Genomic DNA, 27,633 nt, shown 5'->3' on the forward strand with positions numbered 1-27,633 from the left:
TTTTATGATTTATTAATAAAATTAGTCATTTGTTATAAAATTTAAAACTTTAAAGGGATGAGATATAATTTTTAAAATTATAAAAAAAATAATATATATTTTAAATAAATTTTATGAAGTGTATTTGTAATTTATGTTGTTAAAAAAAATTATTCTCTCTTCTCCAGACCCCTAAAATAGCCCTATCCCAGAAATTTATTTATTTCCAAAAAATAAACAAGCACATTTTGCATTCTTGAAGTGGTTGTAGTTGTGCCCATGAGCTCTTTTATGCTCTGTTTTTACATGTGCTCTGAGATTTTATTTTAGTGGAAATCCAAACACGGCCTTAGTTCAAGATTCAGCATTGTCAGTAGCACAGTGCCTCAAACCTAACAACCCACCAACACACCGAAGAGACAGAGACAGCAATACTCTCTCTCTCTCTCCTACCTACCGAAGGTTGGAAAGGAGAAGCAGAGAGTTCCCTTCCCACCTGTTTCTCGTTTTTCTCGTCATCAAAAAACCCTCTCTAGACAAGACCGAATCTATTCCATCAGTTTTCTCGAACACCCAATTTCCGGAAATGGATTTTTTCACTACCCATTTCCCCAAAATCGAATCTTTCACTTCTTCATCATCCTCGAATCTCTCAAACCCATGAAAAAATGGGTTTGGGTGCGTTTTAAACCCTAGTCAGAGCTTATTTACAAGATTTTGATTAATGGGTAGAAGTGAATTCAAAGTTTTGATAGGCAAACGAGATGGGTTCTCCGATTTGGGGCTTCAATGGAGTCTCCCTGAAGGTTCTTATCACCCAGGAGGCTTGTTTGCTAGTGTTGGCCAAGTGGGTAATAATATGGGTTTTGGCATTTCCCCAAATTCGCCTAATTCTCGAGACAACAATGGTGGATTCAAGCTACCTTATACAGATTTATATGTCAAGTATGTGTCTTCGCCGGAGGGTTTTCGGATTGTGGGTGTTCCAGAGGGGACTGAAGAGGAAGGATTGAGGAAGAAGAAGAGTGGGATGAAGCTTAAAATCAAGATTGCTAATCCCTCACTCAGAAGGTTGATAAGCGGCGCGGTCGCCGGGGCGGTGTCAAGGACTGCTGTGGCTCCATTGGAGACTATCAGGACACATTTGATGGTTGGAAGTAGTGGGCATTCTTCTACTGAAGTGTTCCACAATATTATGAAGACTGATGGGTGGAAAGGGTTGTTTAGGGGCAATTTTGTGAATGTGATTAGAGTTGCACCAAGCAAAGCTATAGAGGTAAAAATAAAAATGATGTCTTTTGATTCTTTCTTGCTTGAATTGTTTCCATTGTTGTGTCTTAAATATTATTTGCCAATTAGATATGTTCTCAATTGACTGCTTTCTAAAGTATTTTTTGTTGGTTCGTGTCTTGGTTTGGTTTAAGCAAGTTTGTATGATCTAATAGAGGTTTTTTTGGTGGTGTTTGGTATTGTCATCTTGAAATCAAGAAATTGTGAGATTTATTGGTTTATGTATTGCAATAGCTAGCCTGAAGTCACTCGACTGCGCTATATTTGTTGGTTCCTATTTTCTGCTTGTTTATTTGATTCAATGCATGAGCTTTCATGAACTAGTTTGATGTAAAACTGCACCGCCTGTATCTGTTTCTTTGTTTTTTTCTTTTTGCTGATTGATTTGGTTTTGATGGTTATCTATTCCAAGAGTTCCTTGTGAGAGAATATGATATATGAGGGTTTTTGTAGTTATCGTGCTTAGATTTATGATGTATTTGCGCAGAGGGTATATCTTTAAGAAACAAAAACCTCTTCCTCCTTTGTTTGTAGTGTTCCAACTCAAACTGATTACCGTGGGAACAAGTCTTTGAGTTTGATCCTCCTGGCTGTTGGACAACTGCTTCAAGCCTTCAATCTTTTGTTGACTGCTGTAATGAATTTATGATCTCAATTTCCTGAGGCCTGCAGATCTGTTCTTTGTCCCCATGTTGAAACGTTAGCTAACCATAGTTGGTTTTTCCTTTCAACTTGCCAAAAAATTGGCATTCTTGTCAAAATGTTTCATCTGGAGCTTTCTAATTTATATGGATTGTAACTCTACCCTTTATTGATCAAAAGCAAGTCCTACTTTATGTTTCCTAAAACCTTGTATGTATGACGTACCCCACATGATTTATTATTATTTTTTTAAATTCTCTCATAACATTGTCTTTATTCTGCATTTTGCAAGTTCTATATCGTCCCTATAACAATATCCAATATCCAACATCGCATATTGTTGCTTTTAAGCATATCAGCATATCTCCATATTTTCTGGTCAAATGCATTTTTAATTTCCAATTGATCCCTTTAGTGGTCTATGCTATGCTCTATTTTATGGTAGTTCCTACCATTATCATGATGATAACATTATATGGAAGTTGACAACCTATAAAATGGTAACCCATAAAATCGCCACTTGAGTTCGTTTTTCAAAATTAGAATGTCGACTTTTCAGTTATTCACCATTATAATATTTTGTTTGCAAAAAAGCTATATATTTGTATATAGAGATCATAGACTGATAATGGAACTTATTTTGTTGGTTCTTGATTCATTCACATTTTATATACGTCATCACCTTGCTTATATTTATACATACATTGTATCTTGGACTAAAAATCGTGTTTCAATCTTGTTCCTCTGCCTTCTTTTGGCTTTTTACAAAAAAATCATTTTTATGGTCATCTTTCATCTCTCTTTTACTGCCAATATTCATCTTTGTACTTTTGCTGGCTATAGAAGTTGTTTTTGCTTAATGGAATCTATAATGGTTTCTTGCAATAAAAAATAGTTCGTTGTTTCTAACTTTTTGGTACTGACTTAATTCCTCCCAGTCAATATCCCTTGGACTAATCACTCTGCAGCTGAACTTTTACAACACCCAACTGGGAATAGTCATGTGTACCGTTCTTATTTTCGACTTTGGTGTGCCCAACAGAACTTAATTAACTACTTGACATTGGTTAATCAATTTGTAATCAGATGATATTTTAATTGGTTTAAATTAGAAATTAAATATATATTTTTGTTTCAATCTATACATATTAAGCATTGTCCTCACTTTTATATAAACTAATGTTACATACTATTGTTTCTTAATTGAAAATTATTTTTTTTCCTCTTTGTAGTTATTTGCATATGATACCGTCAACAAGACCTTGTCGCCCAAACCTGGGGAACAGCCGATGCTCCCTATCCCCGCCTCACTAGTTGCAGGGGCCTGTGCTGGAGTTAGCTCAACTCTGGTTACATATCCACTCGAGTTACTCAAGACACGGCTAACCATACAGGTAACTCAACCCCCATCCGACAATGTGATACACCATAGGAACTGAAACTTCAAATGTAACAATTAAGAATATTGAGCGGGTTGTGTTTAATAATATGCAGAGAGATGCTTATGATGGTCTATTTGATGCATTTATTAAAATATTGCAAGAGGGAGGACCGGGAGAGCTCTACAGAGGTCTCACCCCTAGTCTTATCGGGGTAATCCCATATGCCGCCACCAATTACTTTGCATATGATACATTACGAAAAGCATACCGGAAAATTTTCAAGCAAGAGAAAATCGGCAACATAGAAACGCTTCTGATTGGATCCGCGGCCGGTGCCATTTCAAGTAGCGCAACTTTCCCACTTGAGGTGGCTCGGAAACACATGCAAGTAGGAGCTGTGAGTGGGAGACAGGTTTACAAGAATGTGCTTCATGCACTCTCAAGCATACTCGAACAGGAAGGAATACAGGGTTTGTATAAAGGGCTTGGTCCCAGCTGCATTAAGTTGGTGCCTGCAGCCGGGATTTCGTTCATGTGCTATGAAGCTTGCAAGAGGATATTGGTAGAGAATGAGGAGGACGCATAGAAGATGTGGTGCAGAAGAATAAATGGAACTGAGTTGATGCTGTACTCGTTTGAGCGGTAGGTAAAAGGTAGGACACAACTTTATTTATGGAAAATTTGTGTTTTTTTTTTTTTTTTTTGGACTGAATTTTTTCATTTCAAGGAGCCTGGTTTTATGAAGTTAGAATTGATGTTTTTGAGATCTGATTTAAAAGTGGTTTTGATTTCTTGGTTTGGAAAATGATTGGATTGTACACAGACCAATTACATAGATCTGGTTGAGAAGGCTGCACTAGAGGAAAGTCTCCACTTTTGACAGCTTCAATTTGATTTTATCATTTTGTGGAAATCTCAAGATCCGTAGAATGTTTCCTGCATCACTTGATTTTTTTGGGCTAATGAAGTACTAGTTCGGAAGTGCAAATCTTACTAATAATTTGTTTAGCCTCGTTTAAAAACATGTTTTTTTAAGTAATTTTGTGACTTTTTTACTAAAATATGATGTAAAAAAAATTAGTATGTTTGATATAATTTTTTGATTTTTTTAAGAAAATATGTACGAAAAGTAGAAGAAAAAAAAAGAAGAGAGAATCTTCGATTTTTTTGTATAAATTGTTGATTTTTTAGTTTTTTTAATAATTTTTTGACTTTTAAACTAAAAAATAGTGTTATGAAACGAGGCCTTAATATCCTCCAATTCTCATTACTCGCCCAAAAAATATTACCCTGTTTGGGTAAGGAGTTTGCTTCTAGTGCAGATTTTACTTACTGTTTATAAAGTAAAAATGGCGTATATAATTTATTTTTTTTTCAAAAAAATTACCCCTTGCTTACAGTTTATAAAGTAAAAATAGCTTAAATAATTTTTTTTAAAAAAATTGGTTATTGAAAGTGAGAATTCTTTCCCATCATTCTGTGTGTTCCCCAAATCCCTTGTTTCAAACATAACATAGCCTCCGCATAAATTAGCTGATTACAGGCAGAACTTCACAACATAACCCAAATTATATTGGTCAAGTTTGAAAAGAAAAGAGAGAGAGAGAGAGAGAGAGAGAGAGAGAGAGAGAGAGAGAGACCTAGTAGATTAGGGTTTATAAATCTTCCTATTCATCCAGGAAACAAGGCGGTGCAGCACTTAAAATTTTGATGATCGGTTTTCCAGTCGCATACAACCCTAACCTTAGCATGATCACAATAGGAACATAAACTTGTTCAATGCAATAACTTTCATAACAAGCTGCTCTTTTTTTCTTTTTTCTTTTTTCTTTTTCTTTTCATTTTTTCTCTACATAAATTTCATAAAGAAGATCAGCAATGCTATAGATCCCTACTGCACACCAATCTAAGAAGTCGTCACCAATGACATTTTTCTTTTCGTCTTTTTCTTTTTTGCGGGATGGTGGGGGTTCAGTTCTGCTCCTCACTATCTCCGACTTCTCTTCTCTCTGCCTCAGCAGCCATCAGCTCATCGAACTTATCTGTCTTTCCCAGCATTATTTCAATCTACAAAAAAGGGGAAAAATCCATAAAATAAGATACATCATGGATTCCATCCCACTTAACACTCCCACATAAAAAGTCGCAAGAATGATATTTCCTTGTCATAACATAAAACACGGTGCTCTTTCGACCACATTTGCAGCTTTTACCAGTTCATAAGCACCAGATTAGGTAAACATGGCATGCTCTTTCAAGAGACCAGGCCACAACATATACTTTTGCAGAGCAAATATGACAGGAACCATGTTTAGTAGGAAGAAAAATACAATTTACACATCACGTCTGCATAAAAAAAATCCATCATCTTGCCTAAGCTTTACGAACAAAATGTATGCATGCCACATTTTCAAAAAAAATTCCATTCTCCTTTCTTGGCTTCTAAATTTTTCCAACCAGGATGCATTCATGCAACCAGATAACCAAAGTGGAAAAGTATATCAACTGGGATATCGATCATCTGGACAATTTTTATTTTGTGCCATTCTACGAGTGACAAATGAGAAAACAGCATATGCAACAGCAGGTCCAGCACCCTTTCTTTATTCATCTTAATATTGGAACATAGACAGGGTAGTTGATAACCAAGGATCAGTTATTTTATCAAGGCATGCAATGTATCATCATTTTTCAAATTACCTTTGCTTTTGGAACAGGTCGTGCTTCAGGTTCATCCCTCATATCAACAGTCAATGTCCGGATCTCTGTGTAACATGAATGTTACAAAATTCAGTTACAAAAGCCCAAAAAGGGCTTTAAGGGGAAAAGAGACTTGTGAAGCAGAGTGAGATACTCACTTTTTTCAACTGCAAATCCATTATTCTTCAGAATTTCAGCCACAGTGACCACTGTTGCAATTGCTGTGGACATTATGTAATGTAACATGTCAATCCTTCGGCAAACCATAAAAAGAGCATGGAAAGATATGGTTACATATATATATATATATATATATATTTTTTTTTTGACAACACCGCATTTGAAATTGGACTGCAAGAAGCATGTCAGCTAAATGTTCACATAAGAGTTTAAAACCAACAGCAATAAGACAAGGGTTATTAACCATAACATGTGATTTAAGGCATCCAGAGTAAATATGTGATCCCATTTTGTGAACAAATTGAACCACTATGCGTTACACTAATGCATAAACCCCCACACAATACACACAAACACACATTTGCATACAAAAGGCCTTGAGATGCATATCACTAGTCTAGGGCAAAAACAGTGTATGACATTGATCATGCAACCATGTTGACCAACCCCCCAGTTACAATTGAATAAAACTGTGGTGGTGACAATGATAACAATGCAGCAAACTAGTTGATGTTTGGCATCCATCACCTCCCCATTCATTTAAGCTTTGAACACGACTCAACTCTTGAATCGGTCTCCTCCAATCAGCTCTTTGTAGAGCCTTATCCTCAATTAAATCATAGGCAAGGCACAGTTAAAAAATATTAAATTCATGTTCACAAGATGTCACAATAGATATACATGAGCCCTCTCCCTATCACAACATCCCTGCTTTTTTGCCATTGGGGTCAGCTATTTGAAAGATTCTACACTAAACACAACAGAGGTGAGGTTGACCGGCACAAATATGCAATTATTTTTCCATCAAAGAATCAACGAAGCAACATGTTCACAAGATGTCACAATAGATATACATAAGCCCTCTCCCTATCACAACATCCCTGCTTTTTTGACAATTGGGGTCAGCTATTTGAAAGATACTACACTAAATACAACAGAGGTGAAGTTGACCAGCACAAATATGCAATTATTTTTCCATCAAAGAATCAACGAAGCAACATTGGTAGGAAATTAAACACCTATCTTCTGTGGCATGAAAATTAGCATGAAGCAACCAATTCAAGAAGAGGGCTAAAAAGGTACAATAGCACAATCAAAAGGCCTGTATACAACCAAACAGTTTACAATACACTCATCACAGTGAACTTGTGTTTTCTTCCTCTTATTTTATTGCCTGACAAACCGAATTCACAAAACCTATTTCCTAAACCCAATAAAAATTTGATGTGTGTGTGTGTGTGTGAGAGAGAGAGAGAGAGAACAAAAAGAATCCTTGCAGGATAGAAAGCTATTTCTTACTATTACATGTCTTGTTTTTTTATAATGAGAGATACACCTTCCTACCTTTGCCATACTCACCAGGCCTTTTTCCTAGCTTCTCTTTTCCTATTCACTTCTGATTAATGCGCTAGAACAATAGTTTGGAGGGTTTATCAACTGATCTTACATTTTATAAACAATTGCATTTTCATTTTACAGATATGAATGCAATTTTTAGTTTTGATCAGAAGAATACTCGAGAAGTAAATGCCAACGCTATCAATTTTCAGCCAAACTCCACTTGAGCTAAAAATCTCAACTCCAACTCAAATTGCACCATTGTTTTGTATTTGAACAAACCATAATATTCTTGTCTCAATCATCATAAATCAAGAGTTTATTATCTGTATCTCAACAAAACTGCCAAGCTAATTAAGATAACTCGGTCAAAGCAACAACCAAAATTTATACTAAAGCAGCATTAACAATAAATAAAGATAAAAAAAAAAAATAAAATAAGGGTTAATTACACTTGTACCCCTAAGGTTTGGGTTGAATACATATCACCCTGATGTTTGAGAAATTATACTGACGACCTTGTCATTGTCATTATTTAGACGGAATTAACGTTGATATCAAAAAGACATTAAATTCATACGCTCTTTCTTTTCTTACTTTGCTTTACTTCTTCTGTTTTTCTATCTGGAGTTGTTACATTTTGTATAAATAGGGGTTTGTGAAATGAGACTATTAACCACACGGGTGGAAATGTAATTTCTATAATGTCAGGGGTGGGCCGTAATCGGACAAAACCTCAGGGTGTCAGCATAATTTACCCAAAATCCAATATGGAATACAAAAAATTGCCAAAGTTTATTATAAAAAAAAGAAAGAAAAAGGTGAACAGAAGTAATACCCATTCCAAGAGCAGACAGCTCAACCTCATTGTATTGCTGCATATACCTCTGCAAATACAATTATCAACCAAATAATGAGAGAAAAATGACGTACAATTGATTCCATTAATTTTTACAAACTCCTACAGAAATCTTTGCCGTGCTGAATATATATATATATATATATATAGAGAGAGAGAGAGAGAGAGAGATGAATATGGGGGAGGGGGGGACCTTAGCGAGGTTGACATAGAAGAAGAGGGGTTTCTTGGTGTTGGAGACCTGGATGCGGTTCCTCTTGTGAGATTCAGAGATGTTGATGCTCTTCACTTCCATTTTTTCCAACTCAAAACCCTAATCAAACCCCAATCTCTCGATTCTAAACCCTAATCTAATCCCCCAAAACAGTCTTGTTTCTCTTCTGACGACGAGGTCGTCAAAACGACGACGTGTCTAGAGCTGGTTAGGACACTGGGCCTTGGGCTTTTTTATCTATCTATTCATTTCGTGGTTAGCCTGGGTTGAAAGAAAGTACTCGGGCCTACAACCTTATTCTCTGCACCTTTTTTCTTTTTCTTTTTTTGGTTCTGACACTATATTGTTATATGCCTGAAAATGGTTTATTTATTTTATTTATAAGTCCCATGCTCATTTTCTCATTATGTGAAATCTTTTGATTTTTTTTTTTTTTTTTTTCCTCTATCTGGGTCTTTTAAGTTTGAATCAAGAGTAATGCTAGAGACCCCAAATATTCTACCAAAAGTTTTACCAAATGTTTTACATAGGTGTAGGACCCACACAATGTGGGTCCCATGTGGGTCCCACACCCATGTGAGACATTTGGTAAAACTTTTGGTAGAATTTTTGGGGCCTCTAATATTTTTGTTGAATCAATACATTCTAATTCATTCCTAATAACTCCCAAAGGATACCTCCCACGAAAAATATTTAATTGTCCCAAATTGACCAGACATTTTCTTTACATTTCAATTCATTCCTTATACCTCCCAAGAAAAATCTCGCATTGGTCCAAATTGACGAGTTGGTGTCACCTTAGTTTATTCATGCAATGATAATCTATTTTTTGGAAAGATTCTAACTTTCATGGTTTGATGAGTCTTCGAAACCTTTATTTATTGAAAGTGGATGTCCATGTTTAAAAGTACGATATAATTAATAATGAGATCAAAATATAATTGAGTATAAAATTATTAAGTTAAAATGTAACTCATCAAATATGTTGCTAAAAATTTGAAGCGAAAATATAAATACAAGTCTGATTTGTTATTCGAAAATAAAAATATGTTATCTTTGTCACTGAGGTGGACTTTTTCAATCTTTAAAGAAATCACACTATCTCCATTATCTCTCTTATCTCTCTTTGTGAAAAGATTACATTTTAATAGTAAAACTAAACCATTTTTTTGTTAACAGAACCTAATTTAAACCCAATTTAAATTTGTTCACCAAAAAAAAAACATTTTCCAAAAAAGATCTTCCAATTATATTTTGATCTCATCATTAACTATAAATATTTCTAATGATGTTTTGTCTCTTAATAACCAAGCAACTTTAATTTATTTATTTATTTAAATTTCGAATTCAACTTTGTAAACTAAAAAAAAAAATCCACAAATATTTTTTAACATGATTATAATCAAACCTAGCAGCACAAGCCAGCACACAAAGCAAATGTAAAAAATAAAAACAAAAAAAAAACAATTTCACATGCCCTTTACCTCAAAATCCTCTTTCCTATTTTTTATTATTATTTTTTTTACCTTTCCTATACTAACTACAAAAACCCATAAATCTAGGGCATACTCTTCACTTTTAAGAGCATAAAACACATAAACCCATAAATCTAGGGCAGGCCCCGGTTATAGGAAAAAATAAAAAATAAAAAATAATGTTTGATTTCTCACTCCTCTTCCTTTCTCCTCTTTCTCCCAACCTCTCCAATTCCAAATCCTCCTCTTACAATTTCTTTCAAAAGTACAGTACCTCTCATAGACAACAACCCAAGATTCAAAAACCCTTATTGCTGATCAAAATCTGAAATCACCCTTTCCGTACAATTATACCACCCTCATCAACAACAACCCTCTCCGAAACCACCCTTACTGCCACCCCAGAACTCCACTTCCACGCTGCCTCCAACACGACACCGTAGGGCCAAAACCTTATCCGCGGTTATCTACGACAACACTACCATTAGCCGCGACTTCAACAGGTATCGTACGGCGATGGTTTGTTTGGATCCAGTACTCCCCGTGCCGAAAATGCTACACTCAAACCGACCCGATCTTCGATTTAATCAAATTGACTCACTGAGCTGCAATAACCATCAAATTTGTCTTTGCCAAGTATTGTACGGCAACGATTCGTTCACAGTGGGCAATTTCTCAACCGAAACGTAACGTTGACGTTTCGGAGGACCAGAGTCCCCAACGTTGCTCTTGGATGCAGTCACGACAACAAAGGCTTGTTCGTCAACGTTGCCGGGTTGTTGGGTTTGGACTGGGGAAGTGAGGTTGAGAGACAAAAGAGAGAGAGTTTAGTGAGGCTGGAGATTGGAAAGTGAGGCTAAGAGCCTTAAGCAAGATATGAGAGTTTAAAGAGAGAGTGAGAAGAGCATGAGTGAGTGAATATACATGTTGAAATTTAAAATTTGGAAAGTGAGACTGAGAGAAAGAGAGATAGAAGAGTGTAGAAAGAGAATGATGTGAGACGTGAGAGAGACAGAGGGAGCATGGATGGGTGCAAAGTTTTAGATGGTGATGTTAGATGTGAAGATGCTGCTATGCATAAAGCACAACAGCAATTGTTGCGCATGGTACAGGGCGTTTTGTTTCTCTTTTTTTTTTTTGGCTCATTATTGTTGAATGGTATTGGCTTTTAAAAATATTCCTTGTGGCAAAATGTTTTATTAATTTTTTTATTGGTTTCATTTATTTAAAAAAAAAATCCTTTGACCAAAATATTACTGATTTTCTTATTGGTTATTAAAAAAAATATTATACTTATAACTCATTTCTGAGTATTTGTTAAAAATCAAATAATGTTAGAAAATTTTAAATTTTTAATACATAGTTTAAAATAAATAAATATATATATATATATATATATATATATAAGGGAAAATTTCACTTTACCCCCCTATAGTTTAGGCCATATGTGAATTACCCTCCTGACGTTCAAATATCACCACTTAACCCCGCTGTGGTTGATGAAGTAAAGTGCATAGTTAGCTTTTCCATCCAAATTAACAGGCTGTGAGATTCACACGCCATGAAGAGAGTAAACTATGTTTTATGACCAAAATACCCCTCTATATATAAGACTCTCTCTCTTTTCGTTGAAACCAAACATTCTCTATCTCTCTCTATCTTCTCTCTTATCTCTAGTTCTGCAGCGCCGTCCTCTCTCTCTCTCTGTTTTGTAGCTCCTTCGCCATTGTGATCTCGTCATCGCCGTCACCATCGCAATCTCGTATCAAACGCTCCCTCTCTCTCTCTCCCCTCCACTATGTTTCCCTCTCTCTTGAGTTCATGATTGACGATTGGCGCTGGCGGAGCGCAGTGAAGTCGAGCTAAGCGAGTCGAACTCCTCTATACGCTGCCGCCTAAGAAGTCAATCATGAGGGAGGCAATACTCTCAGATCCGCCCTCTCTCTCTCTCTATATATATACATATATGATGTCCATGCTTGTAATCCATTGTTTATTGTTGTAAAATTGTGGTTGAGATTGAGCAGATCATGAAAGAGAATATTGAACACCTCTGAGATATAGTTTGCTTAAGTTGAATTGATTCAACCATTTTTATTTTAGATCCTAATATTTTAATTTGAACATATCATATCATATATATGTTTATAATCTCTTTTTTTTTTTTTTTCTGGTAGCTTCTTTTTGTATAGATAATGAATCATTTGTTGTTGGTAGCTTCTTGGAAGAATCATCGAGAGATCTGAATCCATGGCCATGATAACAAGAATATATATAAAAGCTTTTCAAGGGGAGAGAAAAAACAGAGAGAGAGAGATCAAGAATTCAAAATCTTTGAAAATATTGTTTGATCTTTAATTAGTTTCTATGATTGTTTGACATGCATACAAAAACATCCACCAAGATCACACTTGGATTCTTTCTCTATTGAGGACCCAATTGGTTTTTTTTTTTTTTTAATCTCTTTTTCTGTGGATAAATGTGTATGTAATTGAAAAATCTAAAATCAAATATATATATATATATATATATATGTATATGATTTTGTTTTTCCATCTGCTGTATGGGTGTATATATATATATATATATGATTGCTAATCATTAAACACCACATGAGAGAGAGAGAGAGAGAGAGAGAGAGAGAGAGAGAAAAGATGAAGATGAAAATGAAAATGAAAATGAAAAGGATGAACTGTGAAGAAGATGGAGAAGATGAAATGGAGAGAGAGAGAAGATGAAGATGAATGTATAATTGTTAATTTATAACTTTGGTTAACAGAAGTTAGTGTACACTTTACTCCATTAACCACGGGAGGTTATGTGGTAATATTCGAACGTCAGGGGAGTAATCCGCATATGACTTAAACTATGGGGATGAATTGAAGTTTGCCCTATATATAAATTATATTAAAAATGAAAACATGTATATAAATATATAAAAGTGTGTAAGAATAGATAAAATGTGTATTAAAATTTTAATTTTTGAACATTATTTAATTTTTAGCAATTCGTAGCGTAGTTTTTTTAAATACAATCAATAAGAAAATTAATAATAATTTGGTTAAATTTTTTTGGGGAAATAATAATAAAAAGTTAAAAAAACTCATAGGATTTGACCCTTATAACAAAACTCTAATATTTTGATTTGTTTTCAATCTAAACTGTTTATCTATTTATATTAAGTAAAACTAATGAAAAAATTGCATTTTAACCATTAAACTCAACGATAAAAATGGTATTTTAAACATTTTATGTATACCTACATTAAGTTTAATGGATTAAATACACTTTTTATGTCAATTTTATTTAATAAAAATAGTCAAATAATTTAGATTAAAAAAAATAAGGGTTTAAATTAAAAAAATTAAAACCACAATATTTATTTTATTACCATGGTCAAACTTTGAGATTTTTTTTTTTTTTTTTTTTTTTGTGATTTGTCCAAACTTTGTCCTAAGAGATACTTTTAAAAGTCCAATACCATTTTATACACAAAAATAAAAAATAAAAAAATAAAAAAACAAAACAAAAAATAAAATTAAAAAACTCATTCTCGAAAAAAATAATTACATTGGGAGAAAATAGTGCACTACACTTTAAATTTGGGAAAAAACTCAAAAAACGGAGGGAAGGTGGGTGGATGGATAGTTGAAAGACTCAAAAAAGGAGAGAAAGAGGGATATATATTTTGGACGAAAAAACAGAAGTAAAGAAATCATCTGAACCGTTGATTCAAAATGTATCTTTAATATACTTTGAAACATTTTCAAAAACATCCTACCACATTATATTATATATAGACATATATAATCTGATCAATAGTGTAATGATAGGTAGTATTTTTTACTCTGTTTGGTTTCAGTTTTTCAAATTTACTTTTTCAAAAATTTTATTTTTTTATTTTTCATATTTTTTTATTTCACTGATTTTTTTTAATATTTTAAGTAAATTTTTTAATTTTTAAACACATCTAACATAAATACACTTAAAAAATATAATATTTGTGAAAAAAATATTTAAAAAATTCAGTAAATACAAAAAAAAATAAAAATTCAATACATTTTTTAAAAATATTTTTGTGTATTTACCAATTTTTTTACAAATATTTTACTATTTAGATATATCTAAGTAAAGTACATTTTTTAAAAAAAAAAAATTACTTAAAATTTTAAAAATATTCACTAAAAACAAAAATCAAAAAAATACAAAAAACAAAAAATAAAAAACTCAATTTTCAAAAAACTAAATTAAAAAAACTAAAACCAAACACACTAATTAATTTTCATTTAAGGAATGAATTTTCGTTTCAACACCCACATAGGTTCTACAATAACTCATTATTTATTAGACCTAGTACACCCATTGCTATTGATCCAAATATAATGTCAGCGTCCAACAGGTCAAGGAAATAAATATATGATAATGTGAACTAGGAAACATGTAATGTAATCTTAAATCAGAACACAACCACAAATCGGAATACAACCACAATGTCCATAAATCCTCAGTAAATAACTTATTTTTCTGTTTCATTTCAATAGGAATTACTTCCACCAATGGTTCACGTAGGATACAACCTTGATAATAAATATATCATCAGACGTACTGCACAAATAACATCATCAACATCGACTCAAAAGTTTGAAAACACCTATGGACGACACAAAATAAAATAAGATCCCCAAAAAAAAATTACAAAAACAAAATGAACATAAAAAAAAAAAATGGTTGTGTTGTGTCTCTATTCTTCATCCATATCACCTTTCAAGACAACATAGTACAACATAACTTAGACCCTTCATGCCAGTTCAATATCTTATCTCCTTGTTTTATTTACAAAGAGGGCAAGCATGATGAAGAGATGCTAAGCGAAACCGATTGCAACGATCCTCAAAAAAACTAGCAATCAATGCCACATTGACCTAGGGTAGCAGTTTTCGTAGCGTCAGATGTGAAGGGATCAATTCGTACCCATAGCAAGGAGAATATGGAAGCAAGAAGTATGGACCAGACAATAACGATTGTTGGTGTGCGATTTTGGCGACCCAACAAACCCTTGAGGAAGGGATACAAGTGAACAATGACCCAAATGGCGAAGAACAGTTTGCCAAATAGAGGGCCCCACGACTGATACCCGCTGTTTATGGCATAGGAAACACCGGCCACTATACCCACCAAGTTAACGATAAGAACTGTGGTTGGAGGGATGAGAAGAGATGTCCATTTGAACACGTAAAGCTCAGCAAAGTCTCCATCTTCATCAGATGCCTTTGAGGTGACAGTGAAGTTGGTATCAATCCCGGCAAGAACTTTCAAGAGCCCTTGGAAGACGGCAAAGAGATGGGCTGATGTACCGCCGATGACCCAAAACTGTTCATTTCTCCACCAGTCGTCGATACCCACACCGCTCCATCTAAGCTCCAATATACCAGTGGAGAAAATGGAAGCGAAAAGAAGAATGAACCACATACTAGCATAGTTGCTTATCTGCCGGAAACAAAAACAGTAAGCACTCACAAGGCCCGTCACTAACAAGTAGATCACAAAAAGAAGCGACATGAAAACACAAAAGCAGAGGGAACACTTAATTCCCATTTTATTATCAACGATTCAATATGCGTTCAGCACTAGAGAGGTATGCCCATCACAGCATTGCAAGAAATAAGAAGTATAATTTTTAGTAATTCTACACCTCAAGACATTAAGAAATGATAATTATGCAATTAAAAATGAACAAAGAATCAATCACCCAAAAAGGGAAGACGAGAAGTCAACAAAAAACAAGAAACACGAGGAAAGAACACAAAATTTCATTGCTAAGTTATGTACATGCACAAAATATTTACATAATGAAAGTGGTGGGAAGTGAAAGAAAAGGAAAAAAATAGAACTTTTTTTTTTTTTTTTTTTTGAGTTTATTAAGTATGAAAATGGTTGAAATTACAAGAAAATTAAATATTAACATGGTAAATTAAGTTTTTAATTTCTTGCAAAAAGCACAGGAAAACACAAAAGAGACTTTAATTTATCTATGCAAGGGATACTTAATAATTAAAATTTCAAATTTCTCTCCCTTTTTCATGTAAAGTTCTCATCTAACCAAATGCTTGCAAGAAAACATATATTCATGTCCGTATCTTTACTTTCACTTTCCATTATTTTTTCTTTCTAATCAAACCAAATGAAATCAAGAAATCGTTCAAGGAATGAGTTGCTTAAAAGAAAATGAAGCCACAATTCATGAAAGGCACCAATAACAAAATTGTTACCTCGGGAATGATGAATTTTCCAGTGAGAAGGCAAACAGCAGGAAGTATACAGTAAGCAAGTAGAGGGATAGAGGTGAGAGGATAGACAATGGTATTAATATATGCCAGTCTCTCCAAAAGCTTCAATCTCCCGCTGTAGCCATACCATATGGGGCAATGCCTACTCAAAAGAATCTCAATAGATCCCAGGGCCCACCGAAGCACCTGGTTTAAACGATCAGAAAGATTAATGGGAGCAGACCCCTTAAATGCTGGGCGAGGAGGCATACAGTAGATTGAAATCCATCCCCGTGCATGCATCTTAAACCCAGTCAAAATATCTTCAGTCACGGAGCCATAGATCCATCCAATCTGATCAGGATGAGAGAGAGAGTTCAATTAGTTTGTATTTCAAAAATCAAACGCAATCTGGGAAAGAAGACAAGTGCTATTTACTATCTCAACTACCTCTTTGCCCCATTCAGTCTTGTCCTCGTACCCACAGCTAATAACATGAATTGCTTCTTTTAAAAGAGTTGCGGGATTTGTTGTTGGTGGAATGCCCCCTTGCTCCATAAAGGTTGCTGCAATAAAAACCGGAGATTGACCAAATCGCTTCTCTAAGCTCTTCTGAGACATAAGAAGTGATTTCTCTTCATCGTATCCTGTAGAATACAATGAACACAGTTAATCAAGGCAGTGCGAATGCAACAAACAGATTAATCATTACTATAGGTCAGAAATGAAACCAAAATACCAGTTTCGATACGAATGCTTAATGGGAATTCTATACCTAGATAAGTTAAAAATTGGACAAAAGAAAATAAAAAAGAAGTGTCTAAAATTTGGTGTACTATATATCTTGTTAAACAATGTCGAATAAAAACGTAAACCTGGTCCAAAATAAAACAAGATATCAAAAACTTGCTTTAAAGTCCCCACCTTGCCTCCCCCTCACTTCGCAGTAAGGCATTCATTAGTGTTCACGCATGCACGTTTAAGTGTGTTATATTGACAAACTTGATTCATGATACCAAGGATTATTGCCCATGTAAACCATATTACTTAAAAAAATAGCAACACACACCTTCAACACCGTCTTCTATGTCCTCTGTATTGAAAATAGGAATGGTGGACTCTGTTCTATTTAATGCTCTGTTTTTATCGATGTATTTCTTGTTGCCACTCCTTCCCTTCTTCCTTGAACCACAACAACTCTTCACAATAATGTTTGGTTCCAAATCTTCCTCCGTTAAGACTGGATCATACCCGTAGAGTGCTTGCCTGTTGAAACAACAACCAGTTCCCACATAGACTGGACCCTGGATTCCATCCAATCCTTTCAAGTTGATCTGTAAAATAGGACCAAAACAAAGAATAATTTAATAATAATATAACATAATAACATAATGTTGACATAAATCATTTTCACGGTGATCACACGTGATGAGTCAGGTGGAACCTACATCAAAAAAGACAATATTGCGATTAGCATATCGATCGTGCAAATCAATGCCATCAAACCGCTGTGGGAACTGTACATAGCAGGTTTTCTTCCCATAGGCAGGATCCATCATAAAACACATGGCTTCTTTAAGACACTTGCTGTTGTTGAAGTAGTGATCACAATCGACGTTCAACAGATATGCACCATTGGTCAAGACAGCTGAAACTCGAATCTGGAGGATAGGGAAGAAAGAAAGAAAAAAAAGAAGATAAATAAACAGATAAGCACCTAGACCATTGTGGATTTTCATGCATGCATGTATGCCATTGACCAACCCTATATAATCATATCTGCAAGTTTTACATCTCATGACACATTTATTTAATCAGATTAGCAGAAATTTGCAACTATTATTGTCACACGTGCTCAAAATGCTAAAGAATACAAAACAAAAGCCTGGGAAATACAAACCAAAGCGTTCATAGCTCCAGCTTTCTTGTGATGTTGAAAGCCTGGACGCTTCTCACGAGAAACATAAACCAATCGTGGTAGCTCATTGCCATCTGTATCAAGGCCCCCACTATGGCCTAAGAACACCTGTCCATCCATACAAACAATAGAGGAAATTATAAAACAGAATAAATAGACAGAGGTGTGATTCAAATACACCAAGAAAAAATAAATAAAATACCTGAATCATTCCCGGATGATCCCTAGGGTTATTTCCAGGCCAGGGGGTTCCATCTTGCATTGTCCAACCTTCTTCGGGCATCTTTTGTGCTTTGGCAACAAGTGCATTGATTCTCACCTTGAATTCTTCATATTCCCTCTGTGGACCAAAATGTTTTTCATTTTATTACAAATTTACAATAAAGAATGAGATACAAAGTTGGCTACCTCATTTTGACTATTTTATCTAGATGTTGTGTGAAATATTAAAATTACAAAAGACTTCCTCCTTATTAACTGCATAAGAAAAGTTATGTTCTGCTTTTCAAATGACGACAAAATCCTTAAGGTAGCAACATTTATAGAGTGGTATGACAACCCAAGTCAAACACAAACCATTGCACTATCATTACTTACCTTCATTGCTCTGCGCTCTTTCACAAAAGAAGGTTGAATCTTGTCCTTCAAGTAATCTATCTTTTGAGCAAAATAAAATTCAGGGGCCCTAGGCTCAATACTGTGCTTCTTGCAGAAGGGCACCCATTTCCTTGCAAATTCCGCCGTCTCGGAGAGAGCTTCAAAGGTTAACATTGCTGACCCATCATCTGAAACATAACAAGAAACTTTGTCGACAGGGTAATCCACAGCAAGGATGGACAAGACAGTGTTAGCTGTTACAAGAGGAGGCTCTTTCAGTGGATCCACTGTACTGACAAATACGTCAATAGGTGCTAATTGTGAAGGCTCCCCTTCCCTATCATATCTGAGAAGAAAAAAATACATTATTTTTTTAGTAAAGTAACAAATTAACTATAAAGCAATATTTTACAAAAAATTCTGAATTCTGAATAAGTGATATTTTACAAATAAATTTAATGCAACTGACCTCAATGCAAGCCTGTCCAGGTAGGTTTCACGATTGATGGGTGACCATTTTGGAAACTGATCCAGAAGCCAGGATAATGCAAACCAAACCTCACAGATAACTGAGACCAGCCACAATGGATAAGCATCCGACACTGGATGAGTACAACGGTATTGCAAGAAGAAGCCCAAGATAATCAGCCGAAGTATGATTACTGCACGATAAGGGGTAAGTTGAGAAGAAGAAATAGGCACCACGCGGCTCAAGGGTTGGCGAGCATCGTCAGCCCTGTGACAAAAGAAATCTATCAATTCATCTGGACAGGTGCAGATTAAAATAAATAAAAGAAGAAAAAAAAGACCACTCACAATTCCATTTTCTTTACATTGCATTTAATGGAAATTGGAAAAATAAAATAAAACATTCATTACAAAACATGTACGAAAATGATGAAATGATCTAAAAACATGCATGGAGCCTTTAAACCAAAACCAAGTAAATAAAGATGAGGCTTTTCCAAAGTAGAAACTAAATATAAAAACTAATGCATAGTTTCCTTGATAATCAAGATAATCCACACCAAAACAAATAAAATAGACTTTACTACATCCTATTTGAGAAGATTATACCAAATCGAAAAGAAGAAACAACCAGACGGAATAATTTCATTCTCATGAGAAGCCAAATATTCATTGAGTCATTGCAATTCATTTAACAGTTAGCATAACCACAAGGTAAAGGAAATGTAAATATAAAATGCTCACATTTGCAGTTCTTCTCCATTTGATCCTGTGCCTTCAATATCTCCCTTCCCTTCAGGATATCTATTAGCCATTTGCATAACATTTTTTTCCTGTTTGAGTTTCCACCCTTCAACCCTTTCCTTCCAGTCAACATTTCCAAGGCCATAAGAATTCAAATCCTTCGAAGGGTCCACAATTCTCACAGGAACTGCAGTGATACATGACATGTCCAGGTGATTACTGGAAGCAAACGGACACAGATAGAGCTCATTGCAGAATTTAGGAGTTACCTGGTTGCCTTGGATCGATATAAGGAAGTGAATGAACATGCTTGTCACCAGGGCCCAAAGGACCTGACGTAGTCCGTACAGATTGGTTGTCAGGTGTAACACTGGGGATTTCACCAGATACCTGAGAAATATGTGATATTGATATGTCAAAATTTCTAGAACCACAAACATAATCCATGAACTATTGCAAGATCAATGCATGGCAAGAAAATCAAATCAAAAGTTCTTTCCTAATAGTAAACAAGGCAGTTATTGAACAAAATTGAAATGATCAAAAGATTAGAACTAGAATTACTATCAATTAGAATTAAAAAGATCAAAAGAAAAAGAAAGAGATGAACTGCTCTCAATTAATGGTACAAGGAGGGTTTTTTTAATGGAACTATACCATCACAACTCAACTCTTGAAGCAAGGCTGATCATGAATTTCGTAAGTTAAGACAGCTAAGAAATAATTAATTTCTTATGTTTAATGTCGCTAGACCCGTAAACATTTTAATTTCCACCACAGTTACAAGATACAATCCACTAGGCACTTAATGAAGTATTGCTTATAATAAAATTTCTGTCATATGTGGCAAGAAAATCAAATCAAAAGTTCTTTCCTAATAGTAAACAAGGCAGTTATTGAACAAAATTGAAATGATCAAAAGATTAGAACTAGAATTACTATCAATTAGAATTAAAAAGATCAAAAGAAAAAGAAAGAGATGAACTGCTCTCAATTAATGGAACAAGGAGGGTTTTTTATACCATCACAACTCAACTCTTGAAGCAAGGCTGATCATGAATTTCGTAAGTTAAGACAGCTAAGAAATAATTAATTTCTTATATTTAATGTCGCTAGACCCGTAAACATTTTAATTTCCACCACAGTTACAAGATACAATCCACTAGGCACTTAATGAAGTATTGCTTATAATAAAATTTCTGTCATATGTCATGTCTTGAGTTAAAATTTGAGGGCCAACTTTTTCAAGCCCCACTACAAACTTTTTAGCAAATAAGATAGTTATGTGCAAGAGAGGTAGATAACACAGGACCAATTAAGCAAAGCTGAGAAGAATTTTGCGTTGACTAGGAATCAACACAAATGCCCAAATTTTTGAATAAGTTATTTACTATATATTACAGAACCAAGTTACGTCTAGAAATCACAACATATATGGATTAATAAATGTATATTTTTGCATCAAGAATGGTTTACATCAATTACCGAATGCCCATTAGTGAGAAGGGGGATTGGTTGAGATTCATGTCTTGAAGATGAAGATAGGTCAGCATCTTCTCCCTGCCACTGGCGTCTTGCCTTTCCTTGGTTGTAATTGAACTCATTTTCTAGGTCATCAACATCATCTTCTTCATCATCTCCGTCAACTCGAGGACTTCCTGATAAGCACACACAACATAATCTTATATGACAAATGTTTAATTGAAAACCATCCAATGAAATACGATCTGAAAAGGATTATGAACAATCAAGCTCACCTTTGTGTCTCTTATATCTGGTCTTGCACTGAGGGCAGGCTTGATTTCCATCTTTTCGCTCGTACTCGTAACAAGGCCGGCAAACTGGGAAGGCACACTCATTGCAAGCAACAAAAACATCGCCACTGGCCGTAAGGCCAACAGTATCTCCACATATCTGACATATTTGGCCATTCAGTGGCTTCAAGGGCTTGGGCTGCATTACACGCAAACAACACACTGATTAGATATAGAGGAGACTCTTAACAACAATAGCTGTAAAAACACAAAAATGCAGCCTACTCATGATCAAGTTTACATAATATGCTCAATATTCAAACATCAGGAAACCTGACATAATGAGCAATTGTTGACACATTCAGTTTATTCTGAAACTCAATTGTTCCGAGAAGTTTCATCACGATAAACCAAGGAACAAACTAACTAATTAACTAAACACTCTGAGGTGTGAACAGATATCAACTAGCACACTCGAACGCAGGCGCACACACACACACAGGTCAAAACAGCCATCAAAAAATCTCAGTTCAGAACAAATCTGTAAACCATGAAAGAAGGAAAAAGTCTATTATAGAAGAAAGTATCTAGGGTAGAGTTCCCAAATATAGTTAAATCTCACTGAACTGAGCAATCAAGATCTTAGAATTAACCTAGAATTAGTAAATAATTAGGAAATGAGGCAAATTTCTCCAAATCCAACAGTCAAAATCCCACCTTTAGGTTGTCAGAAATTAAATTTCTGAGAAAATGTATTACTAATTCAAGTAACCACCAAAAAAAACACATCACACCATAATTTTTGACAAGAACAGCACTTCAACAAAGCCAAAATTGAAATCCTGGTAAATCCCAAATTTAATTGACCAATTTATAATCCATTAAAAAAATGATATAAAATGAAAAAACTTTCAGCACAAAACTCACTCTAACCCAATCAATAAAACTAAAATCTAGACACAGATATGCTAAGTAACAAATATTTGAAAAAACAAATTGAAGAGTCAAAATCAAAATAAGCAGTACCCATTTGCTAATTCCTCGAAATAACAAAACTCTCAGTTTAAAATCACTCAGTTAGATCTAAAACGCAACATTGAATGCAGAGAAACAATTAGATGTGTCCCAAAACTTCAAATCAGTATAACTAGTGTCCAATTTGAGCAAGAAAATAACCACCCAGATCTAAACTCAGCATCTCAAGCAAGTAAACAACAAAATTTCAAACAAAAAAACAAGAAAATATATATTATATTATATTATAGCAAATTGAGAGTGAAAATCGAAATGGGTATGGCTAAGAAATACAAACCCCACTATCAGAATCGTGCCGAATCCGAACCAACTCGTTCCTCTTGTACGATCCAGCGACCATTCCAGCATTTGCCTCCATTTCTTCTCAAAAAACAGAGCAAACAAACAGATTATGAAATATACTATCAGTTTAGGTGAATTTGTGGCACAGATCTTGAGAATCAAGAGAGATTTGAGCTCAAATTGTGTGCAATTTTAGCAGATGGCTAAGATGGGGGCAACATCCTCTGATTCTTCGCCCCAATCAACTCGCCATTTCTCTCTCTCTCTCTCTAGCTGTGTCTCTTTACTCCGTCTTCCAACTAGTGATATGTTGCTTTGTCTTTTTATCATTTTCTTTCCATTATTATTTTATTTTGATAATTTATTTTCTTACGTAAGATTTTTCACCGGCTAAACCGGTAGCCACGAACAAGACATCTCTTGGTTTGACTTACTAGCTGGCTGTGGCTCCATGTCAATAGATTATGAATAAACCTATACGCATTAATTAGTATAATTTTAAAGATTTTAAATCTTTATAATTTATATAATAGATAAAATTTATAATTTTAAAATAATAATTTTATAATATATGTTGTCAATTGGAGTTCGGATCCCCTCTTTTAATATTCTCCTTCATTTTCTTTTTACAACGCCTAAGATCAACTGTTATAGATTCAATGGCTAAAATAAATAAATAAATAAATAAATTTCAATTTTTTTGCTAAAATTTTTCTGCCCGCTGCTATACATACACATAGGTTATACGTTTAAGTCACTCTCACTCTCATTCAGCCTCACACTCATCCTTTCTCCTCCACCGAAGCGAATTACACCAGCGACCACTCTCGACGACGACCCCTAAACCCAACCTACCTGCGTCAATTGACAGAGTTCGAATCCCCTCCTTGAATATCCTCATTCATTTCCTCCTTGCAACAACTAAGATTAGATTCAAACTCTGATAAAGTTCGGATCCCCTCCTTGAATATCCTCTTTCATTTCCTCATTCTCAGTCGTTACAGATCCAACGGCTATAAAAAAATATAAAAAAAAAAAAAATCAATTTTTTTACTGAAATTTTCCCACCCGCTGCTATACATACACATAGGTTATACAGATTTTGTTTTGGACTCACTCTCACACAGCCTCACACTCACGCCTTCTCCTCCGTCGAACCCACCCTCACCGGCAACCCAATACCGGCGGCGACCCACTCTCGACGCCGTTGCCGATCCGACGACAGTGACCCACTCTCAACGCCGTTACAGATTTTGTCTGCTTGGCAAACCAGAGCTGTCACGCTCTTCTCCTCCACCTCACTGAACCCGTCGCACCGGCAGATTCTCTCAACAGCGACCCACTCCCCAAACCGAACCCATTACTTTGCCCTCATACTGTCTATCCTAACTTCGCAAACCAGAGGTTAGTCTTCATTGTCTCTGTCTCTGTAATTGATTATTTGAGCTTCATGTTTAAGGATGGAACTGGTTTTTGTGTCTTTGGAATTTTTTCAAACTGATATTAGTCTTTAAGTTTGTCTCTTTGGAATTTTTTTTTGTTTCTCAAATTTTTATTTTTATTTTTATCTTTAAGCTTTGTAAAGACATTGTTTTTATTTATCCATGTAAAGACATTGTTTTATTTATCCAAGTTGATTGTTTTGTCATCATTGTTTAAGTGTCTAACCTAATGCAACCAAGCAACTATTGTGTAGAGAATTTTTCATTTTTTCCAAGTGAGTAAGGAATTTTTTCTACAACAAGTCTTAGCAGTGGCAATTTCTTACTTCAAGGATGTTCACTTGTTATAATTGATGATCAGGCTCTTAAAGTTCACAATTTGTATTTTTATGTTCACTTGCCAAACCCTGTATAGTGACCCAACCCCAAATACTTGGCTTGCATACCTTTTCTTAGACACTTTAAAGAGAACCAAGTAGTTGAAGTTTGGGATTACATAGTTTAATTGATTTATTATTTGATCTTAATTGGGTCTCACTCCTTAGTTCTCATTTCTTGTTTCTTTATCCAAGTGTGACAATGAATTCTTTGATCATAGTGCAACATTGTTTTTATTTATATTTTTGTTTATTTGATATATTTTATGTAAGCTTCAATTCATTGAGGCCTGTATTTTTATTTATATTTCAGTTTCATTTTGATATGGATATGGAACTTGAGAATGATTGTGCTTGGAAGCCAAAATAAGGAATGACATTTGATTCAAAACAATGTGCGTATGATTTTTATAATACATATAAAGGAAGAATGAGGTTTAGCATAAGAAGGAATTATTCTAGGAAGAACAAGTTCACTAACCAACTTATTTGTAGACTTTTGATTTACAACAAGGAGGGATTTCGGAAGGTTGACAAGCGAGACCCATTGGCAAAAAACCCTAGAGCTGGAATTAGGACTGCTTGTGAGGCTCGACTTTATGTTAAATTAGATAAGGGTGCTGGGAAATTTGTTGTCACAGATTTCAAAGAAAAACACAACCATGATTTGGTATCACCCAAGTGTGTCCATATGTTGTCGTCATAAAGAAAGATATCGACTGCCCAAGCAATTGAGTTAGATTTGGCGACACAATCTGGTCTTCATTTAGGCCAATCGTTTGAACTCATGGTTAGGGAAGCTAGTGGGAGGCAATGTCTTGGGTTTATGAAATTAGATCAAAAAAATTATTTGAGAACCAAAAGACAACAAAGTTTATCATATAGGAAAGTAGGCAATGTGTTGCAATACTTCAAAGAAGAATCTTTGCAGAATCCTTTTTTTTTTTTTATGCTTTTTCAATTAGATAATAAGGAGCAAATAACGAATATGTTTTGGGCCGATGCACAAATGATCATGGATTATGCCTAATTTGGTGATGTTGTCACATCTGATACGACTTACAAGTTAAACAAAGAATATAGACCATTTGCATCTTTTATGGGATTCAACCATCATAGGGAAACAGTTATATTTGGTGCAGTCTTGCTGTATGATGAGACTGCCGAATCGTTTGTATAGTTGTTTCAAATTTTTCTAGAGGCTATGTCAAGAAAGGCACCAAAAACTTTATTCACCGATCAAAATGTTGCAATGGCTAAAGCCATACCCATCGTTATGCCTGACACAAGTCACTGATTATGTACTTCGCATTTGATGCAAAATGCATTAAAACATGTTAATTTTTTGTTCCAAGATAAGGGGGTAAAGGGTGTACTAAATAAATTCCTGTTTGACATTGAAGATGAAAATCAATGGAAGTTAGAGTGGGTGGAAATGCTTGATAAATATGATGCGAATGATAACTATTGGTTGAAATTGACTTTTGCAGTAAAAGAAAAATAGGACTGGCCATATGTTAGATCAACATAGGCTGCGGAAATGAGTACCACACAACTTAGTGAATCTTTTAATGCTTTTTTGAAGAATTACATTCGTTTTGATTTTAATTTAAATGAATTCTTCATGCATTTCGAAAGGGTACTTTATGAGAAGTGATACACGAAGTTAGAAGTAGGATATGCTTTGTGCCAAAGGTTGTCAAAGGTGAAAGCGACTATAAGAATGTTAATTCAAATGGGTAACGTGTACACAAAAAAGATTTTTGAGGAATTCCAAAATAAGTACTTTTGATCCATTGAACCAGACATAAAAGCAATTGAATATGCGGAGGTTTGTACCATTTTCACAGTTGTTGATGTTGGTAGCAAACATGTAAGGAAAATGAAGATGTAGAGGGATGGCTCTATGGGTTGTAGTTGTACAAAGTTTGAAGGGAAAGGAATTTTGTGTTCTCACTCTTTGAAGGTTATTAGAGACATATTGAAGATGAATGAGGTTCCTTCACAATACATTGTCAAGAGGTGGACCAAACAAGCAAGAACGGAAACTGTGAAGGACATTAAGGGAAATGACATTGAAGTAGATGTAAAATTTCAACGAGTCTCGCGGTATAAAACATTGATGACTGCTTTTAGAGCAATAACATGTAAAGCTGCTAAAACTGAAGAAACCTATGATTTTACAATTGCAAAGTTGCTACATTAGGTGCAAATGTTGAATGCAAGTTAAGTGCGCATTTTGGTATTGACAATGAAGTACGTAATGAGGATAAAAGCCAAAGCTTTGAAGTGGATTGCGAAGATGACAATCATGTTGTGCAACTAAAAGGCTTGAAGAAAAATGTGGCAACTAGTAAGGGCAAAAGAAGAGTCAAAGGTGGATTCGAAGCGACGTTGGTAGCGAACTCGGGAAAAAAAAACCCCGTGCTAACAGCTTGGCTTCTTCACAGTCTACTGGAGGTCCAACAGTGAGACCGTCTCCATTAGCTGTTGAAGGAGGCGTCTATATTCGTCAACATGTTTCTCATTTTCATCCTTTTATCATTTATCTGTTGTCATGAGTGGTAATTTCGTGCCTCCTTCATTGATGTATCCCACATATCATGTGAGTGTTAGTTTCATATTTTATTATTTGAACTATGGGTATAATATGACACTCTATGACTTATTATGAAGCCTACTTTAATGTTG

At 34.8% G+C, this 27,633-nt stretch overlaps 4 protein-coding genes across 4 annotated transcripts; 2 read left to right on the plus strand and 2 right to left on the minus strand.

Annotated features, from left to right (window-relative positions):
* Nucleotides 1-242: 242 nt before the first annotated feature.
* LOC114307411 (adenine nucleotide transporter BT1, chloroplastic/mitochondrial) lies at nucleotides 243-4,098 on the plus strand. The gene is made up of 3 exons (XM_082901506.1): nucleotides 243-1,255; nucleotides 3,144-3,305; nucleotides 3,406-4,098. The coding sequence occupies exons 1-3, from the start codon at nucleotides 704-706 to the stop codon at nucleotides 3,877-3,879; spliced, it is 1,188 nt and encodes a 395-aa protein (XP_082757632.1). The 5' UTR covers nucleotides 243-703; the 3' UTR covers nucleotides 3,880-4,098.
* An 843-nt stretch (nucleotides 4,099-4,941) lies between these two features.
* Nucleotides 4,942-8,866, minus strand: LOC114307412 (uncharacterized protein At2g34160). Its single transcript, XM_028252820.2, has 5 exons — nucleotides 8,564-8,866; nucleotides 8,350-8,398; nucleotides 6,152-6,214; nucleotides 5,994-6,058; nucleotides 4,942-5,360 (listed from the first exon to the last, which is right to left on the minus strand). Exons 1-5 carry the CDS (start codon nucleotides 8,663-8,665, stop codon nucleotides 5,265-5,267), a joined length of 375 nt encoding a protein of 124 aa, XP_028108621.2. The 5' UTR covers nucleotides 8,666-8,866; the 3' UTR covers nucleotides 4,942-5,264.
* Nucleotides 8,867-14,558: 5,692 nt separating this feature from the next.
* On the minus strand, nucleotides 14,559-23,464 carry LOC114307410 (cellulose synthase A catalytic subunit 1 [UDP-forming]). Its single transcript, XM_028252817.2, has 14 exons — nucleotides 23,119-23,464; nucleotides 21,810-22,005; nucleotides 21,538-21,710; nucleotides 20,322-20,442; nucleotides 20,053-20,239; nucleotides 19,310-19,576; nucleotides 18,841-19,186; nucleotides 18,446-18,583; nucleotides 18,226-18,351; nucleotides 17,774-17,986; nucleotides 17,395-17,659; nucleotides 16,776-16,972; nucleotides 16,329-16,679; nucleotides 14,559-15,546 (listed from the first exon to the last, which is right to left on the minus strand). Exons 1-14 carry the CDS (start codon nucleotides 23,197-23,199, stop codon nucleotides 14,959-14,961), a joined length of 3,249 nt encoding a protein of 1,082 aa, XP_028108618.1. The 5' UTR covers nucleotides 23,200-23,464; the 3' UTR covers nucleotides 14,559-14,958.
* A 1,908-nt stretch (nucleotides 23,465-25,372) lies between these two features.
* Nucleotides 25,373-27,148, plus strand: LOC145805216 (protein FAR1-RELATED SEQUENCE 5-like). The gene is made up of 2 exons (XM_082900287.1): nucleotides 25,373-25,612; nucleotides 26,909-27,148. The coding sequence occupies exons 1-2, from the start codon at nucleotides 25,373-25,375 to the stop codon at nucleotides 27,146-27,148; spliced, it is 480 nt and encodes a 159-aa protein (XP_082756413.1).
* Nucleotides 27,149-27,633: the final 485 nt, after the last annotated feature.

This window comes from Camellia sinensis, chromosome 13, assembly GCF_055761805.1.
Source record: "Camellia sinensis isolate YWXY chromosome 13, ASM5576180v1, whole genome shotgun sequence".
Classification (NCBI taxonomy): Eukaryota; Viridiplantae; Streptophyta; class Magnoliopsida; order Ericales; family Theaceae; genus Camellia; species Camellia sinensis.

Coding starts and splice junctions, on each gene's coding strand:
- LOC114307412 (XM_028252820.2), bottom strand. CDS start 8,665: ATGGAAGTGAAGAGCATCAACATCTCTGAATCTCACAAGAGGAACCGC. Junction 8,399..8,563: donor TCTATGTCAACCTCGCTAAG/GTCCCCCCCTCC, acceptor TTGTATTTGCAG/AGGTATATGCAGCAATACAA. Junction 6,215..8,349: donor GCTGTCTGCTCTTGGAATGG/GTATTACTTCTG, acceptor TAATGTCCACAG/CAATTGCAACAGTGGTCACT.
- LOC114307411 (XM_082901506.1), top strand. CDS start 704: ATGGGTAGAAGTGAATTCAAAGTTTTGATAGGCAAACGAGATGGGTTC. Junction 1,256..3,143: donor CACCAAGCAAAGCTATAGAG/GTAAAAATAAAA, acceptor TCCTCTTTGTAG/TTATTTGCATATGATACCGT. Junction 3,306..3,405: donor AGACACGGCTAACCATACAG/GTAACTCAACCC, acceptor AATAATATGCAG/AGAGATGCTTATGATGGTCT.
- LOC114307410 (XM_028252817.2), bottom strand. CDS start 23,199: ATGGAGGCAAATGCTGGAATGGTCGCTGGATCGTACAAGAGGAACGAG. Junction 17,660..17,773: donor GCAATATTGTCTTTTTTGAT/GTAGGTTCCACC, acceptor CCTATTTTACAG/ATCAACTTGAAAGGATTGGA. Junction 16,680..16,775: donor AGACTGAATGGGGCAAAGAG/GTAGTTGAGATA, acceptor CATCCTGATCAG/ATTGGATGGATCTATGGCTC.
- LOC145805216 (XM_082900287.1), top strand. CDS start 25,373: ATGAGGTTTAGCATAAGAAGGAATTATTCTAGGAAGAACAAGTTCACT. Junction 25,613..26,908: donor AAAAACACAACCATGATTTG/GTATCACCCAAG, acceptor CACTCTTTGAAG/GTTATTAGAGACATATTGAA.